This window comes from Suncus etruscus, chromosome 11, assembly GCF_024139225.1.
Source record: "Suncus etruscus isolate mSunEtr1 chromosome 11, mSunEtr1.pri.cur, whole genome shotgun sequence".
NCBI classification, from domain to species: Eukaryota; Metazoa; Chordata; class Mammalia; order Eulipotyphla; family Soricidae; genus Suncus; species Suncus etruscus.
Window position 1 is genome coordinate 66,558,273 of NC_064858.1, and position 19,897 is coordinate 66,578,169.

General features: G+C 34.3%; 1 protein-coding gene across 1 annotated transcript in view; it reads right to left on the bottom strand.

Moving 5' to 3' along the window:
* Positions 1-2,168: 2,168 nt before the first annotated feature.
* TMTC2 (transmembrane O-mannosyltransferase targeting cadherins 2) overlaps positions 2,169-19,897 on the bottom strand; it is a 587,133-nt gene continuing 569,404 nt past the window's right edge. The window contains exon 12 of the mRNA XM_049783373.1: positions 2,169-2,688. Within this exon, the coding sequence (XP_049639330.1) occupies positions 2,509-2,688 (180 nt within the window). The 3' untranslated portion in view covers positions 2,169-2,508. The remainder of the gene's footprint in view (positions 2,689-19,897) is intronic.

Here is a 19,897-nt window from a genome sequence, read left to right on the forward strand (position 1 = left end):
GCTGTCGTTGTAAGAAAGGTATATACCAAGTATTTTTTTAATCAATGTTTTATTGTTGGAAACAAAATTGAAATCCTCTGGCACATAAAACAATTATTTCTACAAAAGGAAAACCTACAAATCTTGATAATTTATACAAATAACAATTTCTCAAAAAATAAAATTTTAATTTAGTAAACTTGTTTGTGCTCTATTTTTAATTTTTATTTTTAGCACTGTCTGCAATAATCCACCACAAATCCCTGAGCAGAGACATTTTTTTGACCATGTTCTAAAGCCCCTCTCAACCCTCCCACCATGTCAGTCAGTTGGTTACTATGCCCAGCCCTGTAGTGAAAGATGCCAGGAATATTTATTTGTTAATGATCCATGCATTTTTATGATTCAGGCCAATGATTAATGCTACTTAGAAACTGGGTCAACACAAAGTGTCTATACTGTGCAATCAGTTAACCAAGTGTCTGTAAGGAATAACCATAACAATAAAGACATAAAATGTTAAGACGTAGAAGTCATTCTAGGTCATTAACTATTTAAATAAATTAAAATGTTAGACATTGATGAATACTTTCTTTCTAAACCCTTATATTAAATTCTATTTTATTTTGTAATTGCCAATATGCTAGATGAAAATTACACCTCAGCTCCCACTTCTGATTGACACTGTTTTGTTGTTAATATTAAACAGTATTCTGAAATGACAGTGATTTATTTGAATTTGACTTTTGGCCCTCCAATGTAATGTTGCCAAATAAATACACATATTAAGAGGGCCTTTTAAAGACTTCCATTAACGGATCTCTCACTACAGTTACCCTTCTCACAAAAAACCCACTAATGCCGTAGGAATATTCCTTTAAATTTTTTATCCCACCTATATAGATATGCAGTAAAACAAATATGAAAAAAATAATATAATGTATTTGCATGTTCAGCTACACTTTAATGGAGATATTGATATATAAAGTGAAAACAAAGGAGAAAGCTCAATTTTCAGTTGCAAAGAACCAGCTTAATGAATCAACTGTTGTTTTGTTATTTTGCTATGGTATAATAATAAATAAATATATAAGGTACTGCATACTACTTCCCCTACAAATTTGAGTTAGCTGTTGTTTTTACAAAGTTAAATTTTAGTAGCAACGTACCAATGCAAATAAAAAGAATGTTCAGTATTTTTTCCTCCAATTCATACACGTTTTCTACTTGTGAAATGATCATTGAAGTAGCTACTATAGAAGATGTAATATAACGCCAAATCAACGAGTGAAAAATAATTTGACAGTGAAAAGCACTTGGGAAAATATCTAGAAATGCAGGCTAATGCTACACACTATTACAGTTTAAAGTAAATTTTTTAAATATCCTTTGGGAAAAGTAAAATACAATAAAAATAATTTCTTAAAAACTTATCAGTATTGCTATTTATGTATCTAGTATAAAGGGATTAGTTTTTCACACTAACTCCAAAGTATAAAATCATTGACATTATTACATACTGCTTTATACACACCAGCAACTTCTGGGAAACACAAAGAGCTTTCTCTTTTTTTCCTAACAGCTTCTGGTTATTGGAAAGAAACATGTTTCCCTTCCTTTTGTTTTAATCCTTAATTAGAGGGCCAGCCATTTAAAAAGACAACAGCATAAACATACGATTTAGTATAATGATCTCTTCTAGGCAGAGTGAGAAAAGTCTTGGGGACAGTAATATGAGAATGCCTGCCAGATAAATAGAATGAATCACTTCAGAGTTTTTCTCAACCAAATAAAAGTATTTGTTTAATACAGAGAAGTGTTCTCCGAACCTGCATTGAACATCTGGGTGAACTTTTTTTTTACACGATTTCAAACACAGCAAAAGCAAATTATGCTAAAAAAAAAAAAAAACTGGAGACCGTGATAACCAAATCATAAAACACATTAGTCACGTGTCAGAAAACAATAATTGATTCTAAGAGATCAAGACACAGTACAAAAAGAAAGGGGGAAAAAAAGGTTTCTTAAGTTTCCAAAATTGATATAAGCAATCTGTCCCCAAGAGGAAAGACAGACATCAGAATTAGGATGAACCACTGCTCTTCAATGATGCCCAATCAACACTAGGCTGAATCACCTGCCCTGGCTGGCGGACACCCGATTTCCTCTCACAGTGTTACTGGACAGAGTTTATTTTGCATTCAAAAGTACCCCAACAGTAGAACTTTGCCTCCTCTCCCACCTTAGAATGCCCCCAAGATGCTCTTTTAAGTGCTCTGGTTTTCAGTTAGGTGAGAACCAATTCCAACCTCTCCAGGAGGTATCCAGTGCAACCCCCCCCCTTTTTTTTTGGGTGTTAATGACTGTGCCAACAAGCTAAATGAATACTCCGAGAAGCAGCAGGGAGGAACCTTGCGGACCTATCCCTGCATCCGCAAGTCCAAGCTTGTTCTTTTGAGTGCACAGTAGTTAAGTCCTGTTCATTGTGGCAGCTTAGCATGGTGGGGCGATGAGGAACGGCTCCCTGGGTCAGGTCTTGGCTGTCTTTAAGCCTTGCTTCTCCATGATGTTCCAGAGTTTGCGGAGATTGGACTGCGTGATGATATCATCGGGCTTGAGCTGCAAAGCGCGCAGGTAGTTGGCCTCAGCCTTCTGCAACTGCCCATTGAGATGCAGGATGGCACCCAGGTTCATCAGCGCGGCCGGGTACTGCAGACAGAGAGGAAGGACAAGGATTAAGGTGCTGTTTTCCTCAGTACTTCATCCATTAGTGCAAATAATGCCCTTCTTTCTGAAGAGACCTTTGGACAGGGATCTAACCATTCTTAAAAATAGACAAAGCTTAACAAGCCCCGAAAAGAAGTTTGCAAACAGCGGCTGAGTAACTTGTGATTTAAAGGCCAGGCAGTGAAATCGGTTTATTTATTTTTGGATGAGAAGACAGCTAGTTTTCTAGTTCTTCTAGATAGCTTGGAGGAGGACCTAGTGACACAGTGTCATGGTATTTTGAGAGGCAAAAAAGTTCAAATGACACAGTTTCAGAAGGAAGGACTGAAATGTATTTTCAGCACTATGTCAAGGCAATAAAAATAAAGTAGGGAAAGCTGACAAATCTATATTCAGCCTCTCTGTGATTCTTCTTTTTTAGGTAAACTCTTCATTTATAAAAACCCTGAAAAAATTGTTAAATCAAACTTCTAAATTATTCCCTAAATTTAACCTGAGTAGTTTAATGAGAATGTATATATATGTATATATATAAAAACATATATACATATATACACATATACACACATAGATGTACATATATACTATATTAAGGTTTCATACTTGTAATGATGTTTACTATAAAGACTTAAAAGTAAGAATGTCAAAAATGTTCAAATGTAAAGTTAATTCTCAGAAAATTATCTGATATGGTAACTTCAATAGAAACTTACTGAGTAAAAGACAAAGTTAATGGTATGTTATATAGGACCATGTAATACAGCTGTTTCTACCCTGATTGTTAACAACACACCCTTTTTCTCAAAAATAATACTCAATGTATTATTTATGATACATTTTTTTCTGTTTCAATTTTGTTCATGGAAGGTTCTAAAGAGAAATGAGAAATATTTGTGGTGTTACAGAAATGCATATTTTAAACAGCAGAAAGTAAAATGTTTATGCTGAGATATGCTTTAATATTCACAGATGGTATACACTATTAATTGTCTTAGATACTGCAATAAAGCATAGAATAATTTACATATTTTTATGATAAGTATTTCAACAATGTATTCATTTCCCAACTGAAATCATGGACTATTCTCTTTATTGCAAAAACAATTAGTTCTGAGACAAAAAAAATGGTGGGGAGTTGGATGGTAAGTTCAAAAGAAAATTAACTGGGTAAAGATGATTAGAACTGAATGCTAAGAGATCTTAAAATGGTGAAAACTAGCTGGATTTGTGTTTTTGTTCAATCATTATGATCATAATAAGATAACTTATATGTATGTTCCAATTATTTTAATTTATAGAACAATGAAAATATTGACTCTTTGCATGCTATGAGAAAAGATGGTAGATAAATACAAGGGCCAGAACGTTTGTAAAGGGATCAGGGTAGGGTGCTTTCCTAGCACATGGCTGATCTTGGTTTCAATTTGTGGCACTGCATATGGCTCCCTAGGACTGCCAGGATTGATCCTTGAGCACAGAGCTGGGATTAAGACCAGAACACTGCAGAGTATGCCCATTTCAAATAAAAGAAAAAAAAAGGCTCAAAAACCCAACAAATAAATGTGGTCCATTTTATGCACATAGCCCAGACTACACATATCAAGTTTTCAAATTCACTTTTCTTTCTTATTTCATTTGAAGTTTTGCACATGCCTAGTTGTAATTATTTTGTGGCTATACAGACCCTCGTTTTAATATTAATGCCTCCATAATCTACCTTTGAAAGAGTTTCAAAATTATTTACAGTACTCAACTATAAGACATTATTTTTCAACTCTTAAATATCCATTTTTGGTTTCCAAAAATAATAATTTACATATAGGTTATTTTTGACTTTCAAAATATCTTTCGGTCAGGATGACTCCATATTTATATCAGAAAAATACAGATGGTCCATTTCTAATTTTAAACAGCAATCCAAATAACCACAGCTGAAAATTACAAGGGCAGTGAAGAGCTCCACACTGCAAATCTAAAATAACACCATCTCCTCTGTCATCCGAAAAGAACTTTGTTATCAGCCTACCCATTATTTTCTTGAGTTGCTTCCTCTTCTGATCCTTTTCCTGAATGATGGCATAATACCACTAGCATAAAATTAAAACACAAACACAAAACTACTCAAATAATGAAGTGTGACCATAGCCTGAATCACTAAAGATGTGAATCAGATCATTGATCACTATTATCCTTAGTGGGAAAAAGGGAAACTTAGACACTGCTAGAGGTGACTCTTTAGCAACTAGAAATGTCCAGAGATGAGGGACACCTGATGACCCAGTGGAGTCTTAGTTCTTGAATCACTTTATGATCCAAGTATCTGTACCTAAGTAATGGCAAGGGGATTACTGAAAACACTCAGAGGGCACCAGGTCACATGGCCTCCATTCTCCAATGCTAGCTACCTCTATGAGATATGTGTAATTGGACAAGCTGCATAAATGTTGAAGCCTACATTTCAACTAAAAATGGATCTTTTTCCTCACCTGGCTGCTGTTCATATTGTATGGAAATCAAAAATCATTGTCCCCTTTTCTTTTGTTTCTATTCCTGCTCATCATCTCTCAAACACAAAGCAATCTTTTTAAGTTTGCTCAAATCACTGCTGGACCTCAGTGTTGAGGATTTGAAAACCTGGTTTTAGCTTCATAAAACCTGGTTTTATGAAAAACCTGGTTTTAGCTTCATAGCCTTGTTTACATTAAACCGATAAAAGATGATGGAAATGGATATTGAAGAATAAAAAACATGTAAACAGTTGGATTTTCATTACTAATTATACCCTGAGATGCTTATCTTCTTAGAATAACTTTCCTGTCAACAAAAGAGGGAGAAAATGACACTAAGAAAATATAATTAGAAAAGTTAAGTGCTATCAAAAAATTGTTAAATGCGGGGCTGGAGGGATGGTGCAGCATTAGGGCAGGCAGTTGACCCAGGATGAACCTGGGTTGATCCCTGGCGTCCATATGATCCCCTAAGCCAGGAGCAATTTCTGTGCGCATAGCCAGGAGTAACCCCTGAGCATCACCGGGTGTGGCCCAAAATAAAAAAAAAATAAAAAAAGAAGAATCTTAAATGCTCACTGAAAACAGTGTTTGGAGAGAACTTTAATTTTGCATTTCCTACACTACTAGTTATTAATGCAGAAAAAATTGCTAAAGCTTGGCATTGTTTAAATGACATCAAATAAAAATATTATTGACATGCTTTCCATCATTGCATACCATTAATACTATAACCATTAAACTATATGTTACTGAAGCATTTCTGAATTTACAGCAACCAAAATATAATTAATAATTAAACATTTAATGAACATGAGGTGTTTCGGCAGACTTTGCTTCATTTGCAAAAGTGGACATGACTGGAAGAAAGTTTAAAGAGTCTTTTGCTTTAAAGTGTAAAAATCCTAATACGTTTAAAATATGTATACTTAAAATTATTATTTAAAATTTTGGATTTACATTTCTGGGGCCAGAATGATGGCACAAGTAGTAAGATGTCTGCCTTGCACACGCTAACCTAGGACAAACTTCAGTTCAACCCCCTGGCGTCCCATATGGTCCCCCAAGCCAGGAACGATTTCTGTGCACATATCCAGGAGTAACCCCTGAGACTACCAGGTGTGGCCCAAAAAGCAAAAAAAAAATTGGCTTTACATTCCTATGTTGAGATATAATATTTTGGTGTGAATGCCTTAATTTTAATATATTAATTTCTTAATATTTTAATAACTTACAAATGTATATTGTGTACTGCTTAAATGTCAATCTAGATCTTTATTTATTTAATTTTTTTTTCACGCTGCTGCCCAGTGTTTTATTCCCTCAGGTGGCTATGTACAGGGGCTATTCCAATAAATACAAGAGTAGTAGATCTTTATTTGAATCAAGGTAAGATGACAAAATTTACACAAAACTGCAAAATATGACAAAGTAAATAGTCTCATTGCCTTAGGTACTGCTGTGAAAACATCAATAATTATTTAGACAAAAACTATCTTGTAATCATTATAATTTTATAAGTAAAATTAGATTCTCTTTTTTTCTTATATACTTTTCTCCCTTCAAAGACAAAGGTTTTTGCAATTTAACTTTCTTTCATTTCCAGATGTTACTAAGATAGTTTACTAGATGGCCACTGAACTGAAAGCCTGCAGATATTCTAATCTTGCTACCAAAAAATGTAGTCTGGGTGTATCAAAGGCCTGCAGAATCTCACTAGCACTTACTGAATTAGAAGATAATTTTTACTATGTGCTTTGCTTGCTCACAACAATTTAAAGGCATAATTTTGCATATTATTTTCAGATTCTACACTGCATCCTCCTTCAACTTTGAACTGAAAGAGGATGGAGTTCCTTTAACACAAAGTGTAACTATAATCCATCCTCCTTAAAGTAGAAGTTTTGGTTATGAAATTATTTTATTATTAATATTATTATTAATATTATTATTATTTTATTATTAATTATTTTGAAAGCCAGGGCTTACTTCTGGATGTGCTCAGGGATCACTCTTGGTCAGTTCTCAGGGGAGAATATGTTGCTGGAGATCCTAGGATCCCCTAATGCCTTAATCCTTGCACTGCACTATCCCACAGGTCCCATGCAATTATTTTGAAATCAATCTTGTTCAAAGGAAATTTTATTAACAGAACTATCATGTGGCATTTGACAAAAGAGGCAATATATAATGTATTTTAAAACTAAATAAAAGCACACACAGATGTTTACCTACACAGACTTCATGATTAACAATATAAATGAAATGCAAGAGGTGTTTGTTCATCTGGCTCTACACTGGGCATTGGTTTGCCAGCTGGGACTCATGAACTAGGCAACCAGAACCCCGCCATAACTGTATATGATTTCCTCTCACACACATCCTATTTTATTAAAGACAGCTGATGAAATTTTCAGCATGTTAGCAAAAGCAAACAGTGATTTGCAAATCAGCAACAAGCTGATTGTTAACAGGAACTAGGGGCTTGGGGCACCGTACAACAGATGGCAAACTTCCTGCTTTTCAGGGACTAGAAAGAAGCACTAGCCTTTTGTGGTTCCTTGGATGTTTTTCATCCAGATTGAGACAACAAATGTCATCTTTCTCAAGTTTCTAGGAAATTACGTTTCTGTGGTTCCTTGACTGGGGTCTCGGTTTTATTACTCTAATATTGGAGGACACAAGCAAATTAAGAAAAAATGATGTTAATTGATTGGGTTAGGGAAGAGCAAAACCAAGATTGTAGACTGAGGGTATGAATTGTGCATAATGCCTGTTAACGCTCCCATGGCTAAGTTCACAGGGTATCCTGCGTAAACTGCATGAGAAGTAAAGTTATTTTTCCTATCTCTTGCCCGTTAGGTTTGAAGAGACAAGTCTGGAGGAGGACAAGTGAAATCAAATGGGGTTTACAATGGTTAAGTTTTGTTGCAAGCAGAATTACACCACCAGTCACAGAGATTATTTCTCTTGTAGAATAAAAATCAACAGGGAAGTGAGAGATTAAAAAGAAGAGGAAATATAAAAGAAGCAGAATGAGATAACTAACCAACATTTCTAATTTAACATTCTAATTTCCAAAAAAAAAAAATCTACTGAAAGTAATCAGATGATTGTGTATTTATGATTTTATAAACCAAATAATTTTCAATAAAGAATATAATTAGTTTCAACCATTTTGTTATTTAATAAATGTAGGGATGCTTTCCAGATAAGTACCTTTAACCTCCTTTGTAAAGTAATTTGAAAAGTTAAATAATTTGGCAAAATTTGAAGTTGTTAATGGAATCTGTCTCTTTTCAAAGTAGTTACCAAATAACTTACTATATGCTTGCATACTGCCATTCATTCAACTGTATTCAGTTAAAATTGCTTATCCATTTGAATTCACTGAAGGATTAACTGTATTGAGTCTAAAATTAATAGTATAAAATAGTATTTCATAATTTATTTATAATATATAAAATATTTATTTATAATGCATATATAATATATAATATAAACATAGCATACTTTATGTATAATTCATAATAGTATAAAATATTTAAAGTACATTAATGAAAAAGTTACTTAACTAAAATATAGGTGGAATTGGTAATTTATGCCTCATACATGGTGAATATTTAACAGGTAAACACTGGATTAAATATATATATACTTATATATACTTAAATGTATTAATTTTATTGATGAATTAAAATAAATTTACATACATATTTTCCTCATTTACGGTATCACTCTTCCTACTATGTTTTGATGGTATGATAAAAACTAAAATCCTGAATAAAATACTTTTGATTACTTTTTTTTCTCTTTAGGCATCTTTGTACACAGATCCAAATATCTAGTTGTAACAACTTTAATTTTAATACAAAATTTCTCATAAATCTACGTTCTTATTATATACTTAGTTTCTACCATCCTGGTTGAATCCTTAGTCATCATTCCTTAAATTATTTCATAACTTGTTTTTGTAGATATGAATAGTTAATGATAGATGAACAAAATGATGGGTGATATAAAATAATCAAGAAATATGCAGATTTATTTTTATTATAAATACAAGGTCATTAAAATTTTTAGACAATACAATTAACAGTGTGCTTGATGAACAAGATTTTATAGAGATAACATAAACTGTGAAAGATATCTCTTATTTCCAAATTCACACATTATTATGTTTTCCTGTGTGTAGAGAAGTTATCAACACTTTCCCTAGGTGTAAACCTTTTTTTCTTCTCTTAACAGAATTTTTCATCATTTACCATTTTTGAACCTTTAGAATATATAATAATATTGTTAGGACTATCATAAACCTGATGACATGTGAAAGATAAGAACACAACAAGGCTCCCAAAACCTCCAAGTAACTTCTAAAAAGGTTAATCTAGTCTACAGTTTTCTTGCATCATTTTATTGATGATATTCTCAAGACAAAATGCACACAAGGCTTAACAAAGAACATTTTCTCTTATACAAAATGCAGAAACTTTGATAGAGGTGTAGTTTCAATGACAATGAGAGGATGGTCACTGAAAAAATTGGCCAGTCGGTGGGTTTTTGAGAGTTAAAAAAATCTATATATAAAAGTCTACCAGAAACTGTGAGAGATGGGCTGGAGAGTGTGTGTCCAAAATCAATACACGTGAGAGAAAGATGGTGGCAGTTACCAGCTAATACCATGCAAAGAGCCTTTTTTCTGGACCCCTTCCTGACTTTCATCTTAATTCTTTTTCTGAGACAAAAGGCAACTTATTAATGAGAATATGTTTCATATTATCCCACCCTTTGCCGCTCCATTTCTATGAAGTACTGCCTAACTTAGTATCTTCAGCCCAAGCCAGCTAGTGTTCTATGGTTGTCTCCACCTTCAAATTCACTTTATTTAAATTCTACTTCTCTTATGGCCACTTCTCATTCTTAGAAATAAAAGGGCATTTAGAGAGTCCACCTGTATGAACATACATACTATACATTCTATAGTCCCAAGTTTTCAGAAGTCTTTTACCATAGGGCATCTAAAATCAGTTTTTGTTATACATAGTGTCTGAGCTAAGTAAAATTTCCTTTTCTGCAATGTGCTTCATTTCTTATCCCATTGTTCCTCTAACAAAGACTTCCATTTGCTTTTCAACAAAGTTCTTTTCACTTGCTGAAAGAGTTTAATGATTTATTATTCACTGCTTGCTTCTCTACAGTCTCACAGTACTGTCTGCATACATTAATGGCAACACATACAACAATAAATTAATAGCCAGTTGTTGGAATCTCTCTTCTTTGCTGGAGGGTAATAGAGAGAATAAATTTAATTTTAACTGCCTTTCCACTTCTAGTGCTGGAATCTAGAATGAGAAGAAAATTCAGTGAATCCATGCAGAAAGAGGTAAAAATGAGTATGGGTAAGCTGAAAGAAATGACTTCAGAGAGACAAATTATAGCCACTATTAATGTTATTTAACACACATGTATTGATCCATTGCTCTATACTACCTAAGGCACAAAAGGTAAGTAGTAAAAAAGAAAATTGTTTACACACATATACACACCACTATCTGGTAGGTGGTTTTAGCTAATATTAACAGTATATTTTGTATTCACCAAGAGATTCACAAGTGCTCCTTAAATTTATGTGATAGAAGTTGTTATCCAAGTATTAAAAATTATACATATAAAGATTCACTGTTTTTAAGAAGCTGAAAGTCAAGTAGGTAAAAAAAAATATTTTGCTTCTAAAGAGAACTATGGCTAGACAACAAGAGGGGAGATAACATGGATATATGGAGAATGAGATATGGTAAATATTATACTCAATGGAGATAAACTAAAAGCTTTTCCTCTAAAATTTGGTACAAGAAAAGGCTACCCTTTCTCATCAATCCTATTCAACATAGTGCTGAAGTTCTTGCCATAGTGATTAACCAAAAAAATAAAAAATAAAAAAAAGATATCAAGGGCATCCATTTAGAAAAGAAAGAAGTTATCAGTGTTTGCAGATGACATGATATTATATTTAGAAAACCCTAAGAATTCTACCAAAAAGCTTCTAGAAACAAAAGATTCCTATAGCAAAGTAGAAGGCTACTAAATAAACACACAAAAATCAATCGCCTTCTTATACACTAATAATAATAGAGAAGAAATGGACATTAAATAAAGCAATCCCATTCACATTAGTACCAAAGAAACTCAAATACATTGGAGTTAACTAAAGAAGTGAAGGACCTATACAAAGAAAACTAAAAAACCCTGCTTCAAGAAATAAAAGAGAACACAAGAAAATAGAGATATATACCCTGTACATATTTAATGCAATCCCTTTAAGGATATTTATGACATTCTTCAAAGAATTGGATCAAACATTCCTGAAATTCATTTGAAACAATAAACACCCATGAATAGCTAGAGCAACCCTTGGGAAAGGAATGTGGGAGGCATCACTTTCCCAAACTTTAAATTGTATTACAACGCAACAGTCATTAAAATAGCATGGTACTGGAATAAAGACAGACTCTCAGATCAGTGGAATAGACTTGAATATTCAGAGAATGTTGCCCAAACATACAATTAATTAATATTTGACAAAGGGGCAAGAAATAAAAAATGGAGAAGCCTCTTCAACAAGTGGTGTTGGTACAATGGATCCACACATGCAAAAAAGCTAACTCACACCTCCATCTAACACCATGCACAAAGGTCAAATCTAAATGGATTAAAGACCTTGATATCAGGTTTAAAACCATAAGGTTTATAGAATAACATGTAGGTAAAACACCCCATGACATTGAGACTAAAGACATCATCAAGGAGGAAACAGCACTCTCCAAACCGATGGAAGCAGGGATATACAGATAGAATTATATTAAGCTGAGAAGCTATTGTATTGAACTTCAAAGGAAATAGTGAGTAGGATACAAAAGCCATCCACAGAATGGGGGAAACTATTCACTCAATCCCCATCAGCTAAGGGGCTAATATCAAAAATATACAAGATACTGACAGATCCTAACAAGAAAAAAATCATCAAACTCCATCAAAAATGGGAAGAGGAATGAACACACAATTTCTCAAAGATGAAATCCAAATGGCCCAAAGGCACATGAAAAAATGCTCCATTTCACTAATCATCACTAATAATCAAAATGACAATAAGGTAACATCTCATGCCAGAGACTGGCACACTCACAAAGAAAAAACTATCAGTGCTGATGGGAATGTGGAGAGAAAGGAACTCTCATTTACTGCTGGTAGGAATGCCATCTAGTCCAACTTTTACAGAAAACAATATACAGCGATTCCTCAAAAAACTAAAAATTGAGCTCCCATATGATCTGGCTATACAACTCCTAACACAAAAACACAATACAAAAATGTCTTCCTCACATCTATATTCATTGCAGTGCTATTTACAATAGCAAGACTCTGGAAATAACTAAGATGCCCTTCAACAGATGAATGTCTAAAGAAACTGTGGTACATATACACAATGGAACATTATGCAGCCATCAGGAGTATGAAGTCATGAAATTTTCCTATACATGGAGTCAATTATGTTGAGTGAAATAAGTCAGAGGGAAAGACATAAACACAGAATAGTCTCACTCATCTATGGGTTTTAAGAAAAAAAATGACATAATTCCCAGAGACAATAGTGATGAGGGCTGAAGGACCGGCTCATGATGTGAAGCTCACTACAAAGAGTGGTTAGTACAATTAGAGAAATTACTATACTGACAGCTGTCATAACAATGTCAGTGAGTGAGAGAAGTAGAAAGCCTGTCTCAAATATAGGCTGTGGGGAAGGAGAGGGACAGGGGGCATTGGTGGTGGGAATGTTGCACTGGTAAAGGGGGTTGTTATTTATATGACTGATACCCAACTATAATCATGCCTGTAATCAAAGTGCTTTAATAAAGATTTTATTAAAAAAAAAAGATTTTCAGATACACAATGGTAAAAAAACAAACAACATCTTAAGTATGAACAAAAAAAGTAGAATTCGTAAATTGAGATTTACCATTCTGAAATCATTATAACACTTATAATGTATTCTTTCCTGTACAATAATAAAAGACAAATTGTTAAATCATGAAGATTTGGGGGTACATACAGAAGGTGGAAATAAGAACAGGAGAGATAGTACAATAGGTAAAGCAAAAAAATATTTTGATTCTAAAGTAAACTAAGGCCAGCTTACATGAGGGAAGTTACCATGGAAATGTAGACACTGAGACATGGGTATGAGGATAATTTGATAAGATCAATTATCAGGTTGTTTTAAGTTTTTTAAAGTAGGAAAATCATTTGAAATTGATAGGTTAAATAAAAATCACTTTGCTACTTAAAAGACAAGTAATTTTGAAGCAAACAATTAAGAACAGATAAAGCAGTAAAGAAAAGCTGGTAAGGTAGAAAATTCTCGATCTCAATTAGTTTAGATATTAAGATATAAATAACGATATCTACATATTAATCTTCTAAGATGAAAGCAAAATGAATAGAGAAATGTAGTATATTAATGCATTAATCAATGTAACAAAAGAAAGAACAGCCATACAATTATAGGATAAAACACAAAGCTGTAAGTAATGTTATGATCTAAATTTAGAATTGATAATTAAATAAAAAGAAATGATATATCAGGGCTTGAGAGACAGTTCAGTGGGGAAGGCTCTATTAGGCATGATCCTTGAGCACACAGCCAACATAACACCTGAGCATCACCAAATGTAACCAATTCCCCCATCTACAACCACCCCCCCAAAAAAAGAAATGATAGTTGTGATTCTTTACTACAATCATATTTTTAATAAAGTATATCAAAATTATTTAACAAACTATACATACCAGGAAAACTAACAAGAGTAATCTAGCAATGGTGAAGACAATTCTGACAAATAATATAAGTGATTCATTTTGCTTCTCAGTTTCAACACAATATTTGTATTTCTGAAATAGCTCTGAATAAAACAAAATAGAGATACTGGTGATGGGCACGACAAATGCTGCATTAAGGGAGTAGTTTCAATTTGTCAGTCACACATTTTATCTTGTGTGCTCAGGCTCCTCCCCCACATCTGTCCCATCCCAGTGGATATTACAAGAATGTTCATTTAACTTTTATGATGGGTGTGATTACCACAATGTTGAATGTCATTCATTTTAATAACAATTGAAATGCCAGCATCTGTGGCTTGAAGGATAGCAAACAGCGATGGGAATAAAGTTGTTCTTAAGATGGTGGTTATTTTGAACAGATTTTCAAGTGGTCTTCTAAATTAAGAATATGATCTCTAAAGTTATTCTCATTGAAGATGAAAACAAAGGTTTTTTTAAATGATACCCTTAAATTCATGGTAAGCCCTTTAACATAAACAAATTAAAGAGAATAAATCCCAGGCCATCTAAATTTTACATTGCTTTTTATAAAATATAAGGATATTATTTATCTTAATTTGCAACTAGTGCATGGCTCAAACTTTGAAATAAAAGTCAGTAAAACTTCAATCTAAGTGATAAAATAAGACAAAGTATATGTATACAAAAGAATGAAAGAAAAGATTTAATTGAAGTACCAAATTCAAAGAAAAGCTATTTCTTTTTTTTTTTTTGACACACCCATTTGATGTTCAGGGGTTACTCCTGGCTAAGTGCTCAGAAATTGCCTCTGGCTTGGAGGGACCATATGGGATGCCGGGGGATTGAACCATGGTCCTTCCTTGGCTAGCGCTTGCAAGGCAGACACCTTACCTCTAGTGCCACCTCACTGGCCCCAAGAAAAGCTATTTCTAAAAAAAATTATATCACATAAAAACATATTTTCATCTCTAAACACACTCAGGTCTGTTTACCCTTACAGTGTAGATAATGGCTTCAAAAACTCAGAGCATTTTCTCTTTTCCTTTGAACTAAATTCCTTGAATGTCTCTAGTCCAAATAGGATTTAAGCAACATAATTCATTTGGTACTTTATTCATTTCTTTTTATCATGAAGAAAAGGAAGGAACAGATGCATGTTTCCTAATTCATAATTTTATTAAACAAAAGGATTTCCAGCTGTGCAGGATATTCAAGTATGCATGTGTGAATCATGAGTTTGAATTTATTTAATATAATCACTGTTCACTGAAACATGTTGCTAGAGTAAACATGTTATTTAAATATTTTCAAAAATATATTCGAAGTTGGGCGCTGGCGCAATACAGCAGTGGTAAGGCATTTGCCTTGCATGGATTCTGGTTTGAATCTGGGCATCCCATATGGTCCCCTGAGCCTGCCAGGAGCAGCTTCTGAGCACAGATCTAGGAGAAACCCCCAAGCTCCAGGTGTGACCCTCCAAAAAATTATATGTAGATAGAAAGTTGAGATTTGATAATTTTTAAGAACTCAATTGTCATGGAAAATAGAAGAGTGCCAATTTAAAAAGGCTGACCTCTTTTGCTATTATAAATGTATATTGTGCATATATATCTTCTCTGTAGCTATTATAAAACAGCTTAGCAAAGGTGTAGATATACCGCATTGATAAAGTCAGAGATATATTGGGGAGGATTTAGTTGATGTCACAATGAACAAATTAGGAAATTTTTCTATCATCTCTTGTCTGATTATATGCTATTATATAATTTTTGCCTTATAGAAGTGAAATGAGTTATATTAGTTACTTAGTATGGAAATGAGGTTGGTTTGAGAGTAGAACTTAGTGGTATCATTTTAATTATGTAAATGAGGACATCAGACCACAAAACAGATGAAATGTAAATTTTAGTTAGGCAAGTGTACTTAAATGTGAATTGGAACAAGTATACTTTGTTCTATCCCAAAGCATATGGGAAACATTGTGTGAACAAACAACACTGAGCAAAGGTGAGAGTGCCATTCAAAACAATTACATGACAACATGATATGAGAAGGTGCTAACAATACACCAGCATAAAGATTATGAAGCAATACACCAGAGAAAAAAATCTCATTTTTTTATTCACAGAGAAAGTGAAAGTTTTGTGAATGCTCTAAGATCACCAGTTCAAACGTAATAAACAAGAGCTAATCAATTCCTCCCAAATTATCAATCTTTCCAGTGATGAAGAATAAAATGGAAATATACTATCTGATATAAGGCAATTATCTTTGCACTTTCATAGGGCAAAGACTGTTAAGACATGATTGGAAAAATAATGTGAGGTCTTCATACATCATTTCAAAAATAAAAAAGATTCCATTATGGCACACCAATCACGGTGAAGCTATTATACTTTCCATGGGTCATACCTGCTGTCAATGTGAACAGAAATATATGGCTGTGTATGTCTAAACTCATAAATTCAGAGGCAGAATTTCTGTCATAGATATAGTATATGTCCACATTATTATTTACAAGGTCTGTATATTTTATTATGTATTTTTACTCTTTCTGAAATAGACACAATCATATTGTATTGGTCATATGAAATGACTAAATAAAAACATGCATGGCAACACATTTTATACCTGTAGAAAGTTTTAAATATTGGCTGGATGACACTGTTTCTTGTATTACTGCTTCCAAAACTGTATTAGATATAGAGTTTGTGTTGTCTTTATTGACTTTACTATCATCTCAATCTCCTCTCATCAAGGTTCAAGAAAGTATATCCTTATTTTATTGCCTTACATCCTTCACCTACCATATTAATATAAAACAGGAAGTAAGTGACTCTGAGGACTTCAAGGGAACTTCTCCTGCACCTGTCTGCCTGTGTTTATGAATCCCTGAAGGTCTCCTCAGAGGCCTAGGAAGCGCATCCTCCAAAAAAACCTGCATTTTGAACCTGTCCACTGAGTAAATTATGGCTGTGGGGGTCGCCGTCCAATAAGCTGAGCTCTCTGGCCTGTGGAGGCTCCGCCCTGCTGTGCCTTTGTTCATTCTGAACTTCAAGAAAACTTCTCCTGGACCTGTATGCCTGTGTTTCTGAATCCCTGAAGGTCTCCTCAGACCCCTAGGGAAATCACCCCAAAAAAACTGTCAACTACAGGCAGCAAAAGAGCACAGCTGCTTCGTTTTGCTTCCTGGCCGCACACTCTCTCTAACCAATGAACCCTACCACAACACGCAGGAAAAACCACACAACCAAGCGTGACAATGGGGAAACCTCGCATGCAAACACCATGCACAGAGACTGAAAACGAAAGCTCAGATGACCTAATTCCAACCACTGATTAACCTCTCGAATAAGGAACTTAAAATAGCAATATCTAAGATGTTTGAAGAACTCAAAGAAAGCATAGATCGATCTGAACAGAACACAAAGACAGAAATCAGAAAACTCCAAACTGAAATAACAGATCTGAAAACCACGGTAGCTCAACTGAAAATCTCAATGGATAGCCTCGCCAACAGGGTATCAGCAACTGAGGAGAGAATCGGAGTACTGGAAGATATGATGCAGAAAAACTCAACACAACAGAAGAAATTGGGAAAGAACCTTAAGACAAATAAACAGGCAATGGAAAAAGTACTCAACGAATGCAAAGAGATGAAAATAGAAGTCTTTTGATAAACTCAACAGAAACATAAGAATCATCGGAGTCTCAGAGACCCAGGTAGGAGATCTCTAAGAAGAATCAACTGCCAAAGACATCATCTAAGAGATACTCCCAGAGTTAAAGACTACATGCAATCAAATCCTGTATACCCAAAGAGTACCAGCTAAAAGAGACCCAAAGAAAAACACCCCAAGACACATCCTCGTTACAATGACAAATCCCACAAATAGAGATAGAATACTGAAAGCAGAAAGATCAAAAAGGGAAATTACATTCAAAGGAGCATCCATAATACTTACAGCAGACATGTCACAAGAAACTCTCAAAGCCAGAAGACAGTGGTGGGATATTGTGACAAGACTAAATGAAATGAATGCCTCACCGAAAATACCAACCTTAAAAGAAAAAAACTGACAGGTCTACTCTAAGACAAGAGAGACCAACAAACAGAGCAAACCTATCTACAAAGATGACATTATATCCTATGACAATCATCTCCCTCAATGTCAATGGACTAAATTCACCAAAACCAGACAGAGATGTTTCCAAAAAAGAAAATTACAGGACAATATTCCTGATGAATGCTGATGCAAAGATCTTCAACAAAATCCTGGCAAATAGGATCCAATGCATCATCAAGAAGACCATACACTACGACCAAGTAGGTTTCATCCCAGGAATGCAATGATGGTTTAACATCCATAAATCTATCAACATCATACACAACATCAACAAGAGGAAAAATAAAAATCACATGATTATATCAATAGACGCAGAGAAAGCATTTGATAATGTCAAACACCCACCTTTCTCAATCTAGTTGAAGCCATCTACCACAAGCCAATGGGAAATATTATCCTCAATGTAGAAAAACTAAAAGCCTTTCCTCTAAATTCTGGTACAAGACAAGGCTGTCCGCTGTCACCACTCCTCTTCAGCATAGTACTGGAAGTTCTTGCTATAGCAATCAGGCAAGAAAAAGAATCAAGGGAATTCAGATAGGAAAGGAAGTAGTCAAGCTCTCATTGTTTGCAGACAACATGATACTCTACTTAGAAAATTCTAAAGACTTTACCAAAAAGCTTTTAGAAACAACAGACTCATATAGCAAGGTAGCAGGCTACAAAATTAACACACAGAAATCAATGGCCTTTTTATACACCAATAATGATAGGGAAGAGAAAGAAGTCAAGAAGGCAATCCCATTCACAACAGTACCACAGAAACTCAAATATCTTGGAGTCAACTTGACCAAAGACGTGAAGGACCTATACAAAGAAAACTATAAAGCCCTGCTCTAAGAAATAAGAGAGGACACACAGAACTGGAAAGAAATACCCTGCTCATGGATTGGCAGAATTAACATAATTAAAATGGCAATATTCCCCAAAGCATTATACAGATTTAATGCGATCCCTCTAAAGATACCCATGACATTCTTCAAAGAAGTGGATCAAACACTTATGAAGTTCATCTGGAACAATAAACACCCTCAAATAGCTAAAGCACTCCTAGGGAAAAGGAAAATGGAAGGCATTACTTTCCCCAACTTTAAACTGTACTACAAAGCAAGAGTTACCAAAACAGCATGGTATTGGAATAAAGTCAGACCCTCAGATTAGTGGAATAGGCTTAATTTCTCAGAGAACGTTCCCCAGACATATAATCATCTAATTTTTGACAAAGAAGCAAGAAATCCTAAGTGGAGCATGGAAAACCTCTTCAACAAGTGGTGCTGGCAGAACTGGTTAGCCTCTTGCAAAAAAGTGAACATAGACCCCCAGATAACATCATGTATGAAGGTAAAATCCAAATGGATTAAAGACCTTGATATCAGACCGAATACCATAAGGTATATAGAACAACACGTCGGTAAAATACTCCATGACATTGAGACTAAAGGCATCTTCAAGGAGGAAACTGCACTTTCCAAACAAGTGGAAGCAGAGATCAACAGATGGGAATACATTAAACTGAGAAGCTTCTGCAGCTCAAAAGAAATAGTTCCCAGGATACAAGAGTCACCCACCGAGTGGGAGAAACTATTCACCCAATACCCATCAGATAAGGGGCTAATATCCAAAATATACAGGGCACTGACAGAACTTTACAAGAAAAAAACATCTAATTCCATCAAAAAGTGGGGAGAAGAAATGAACAGA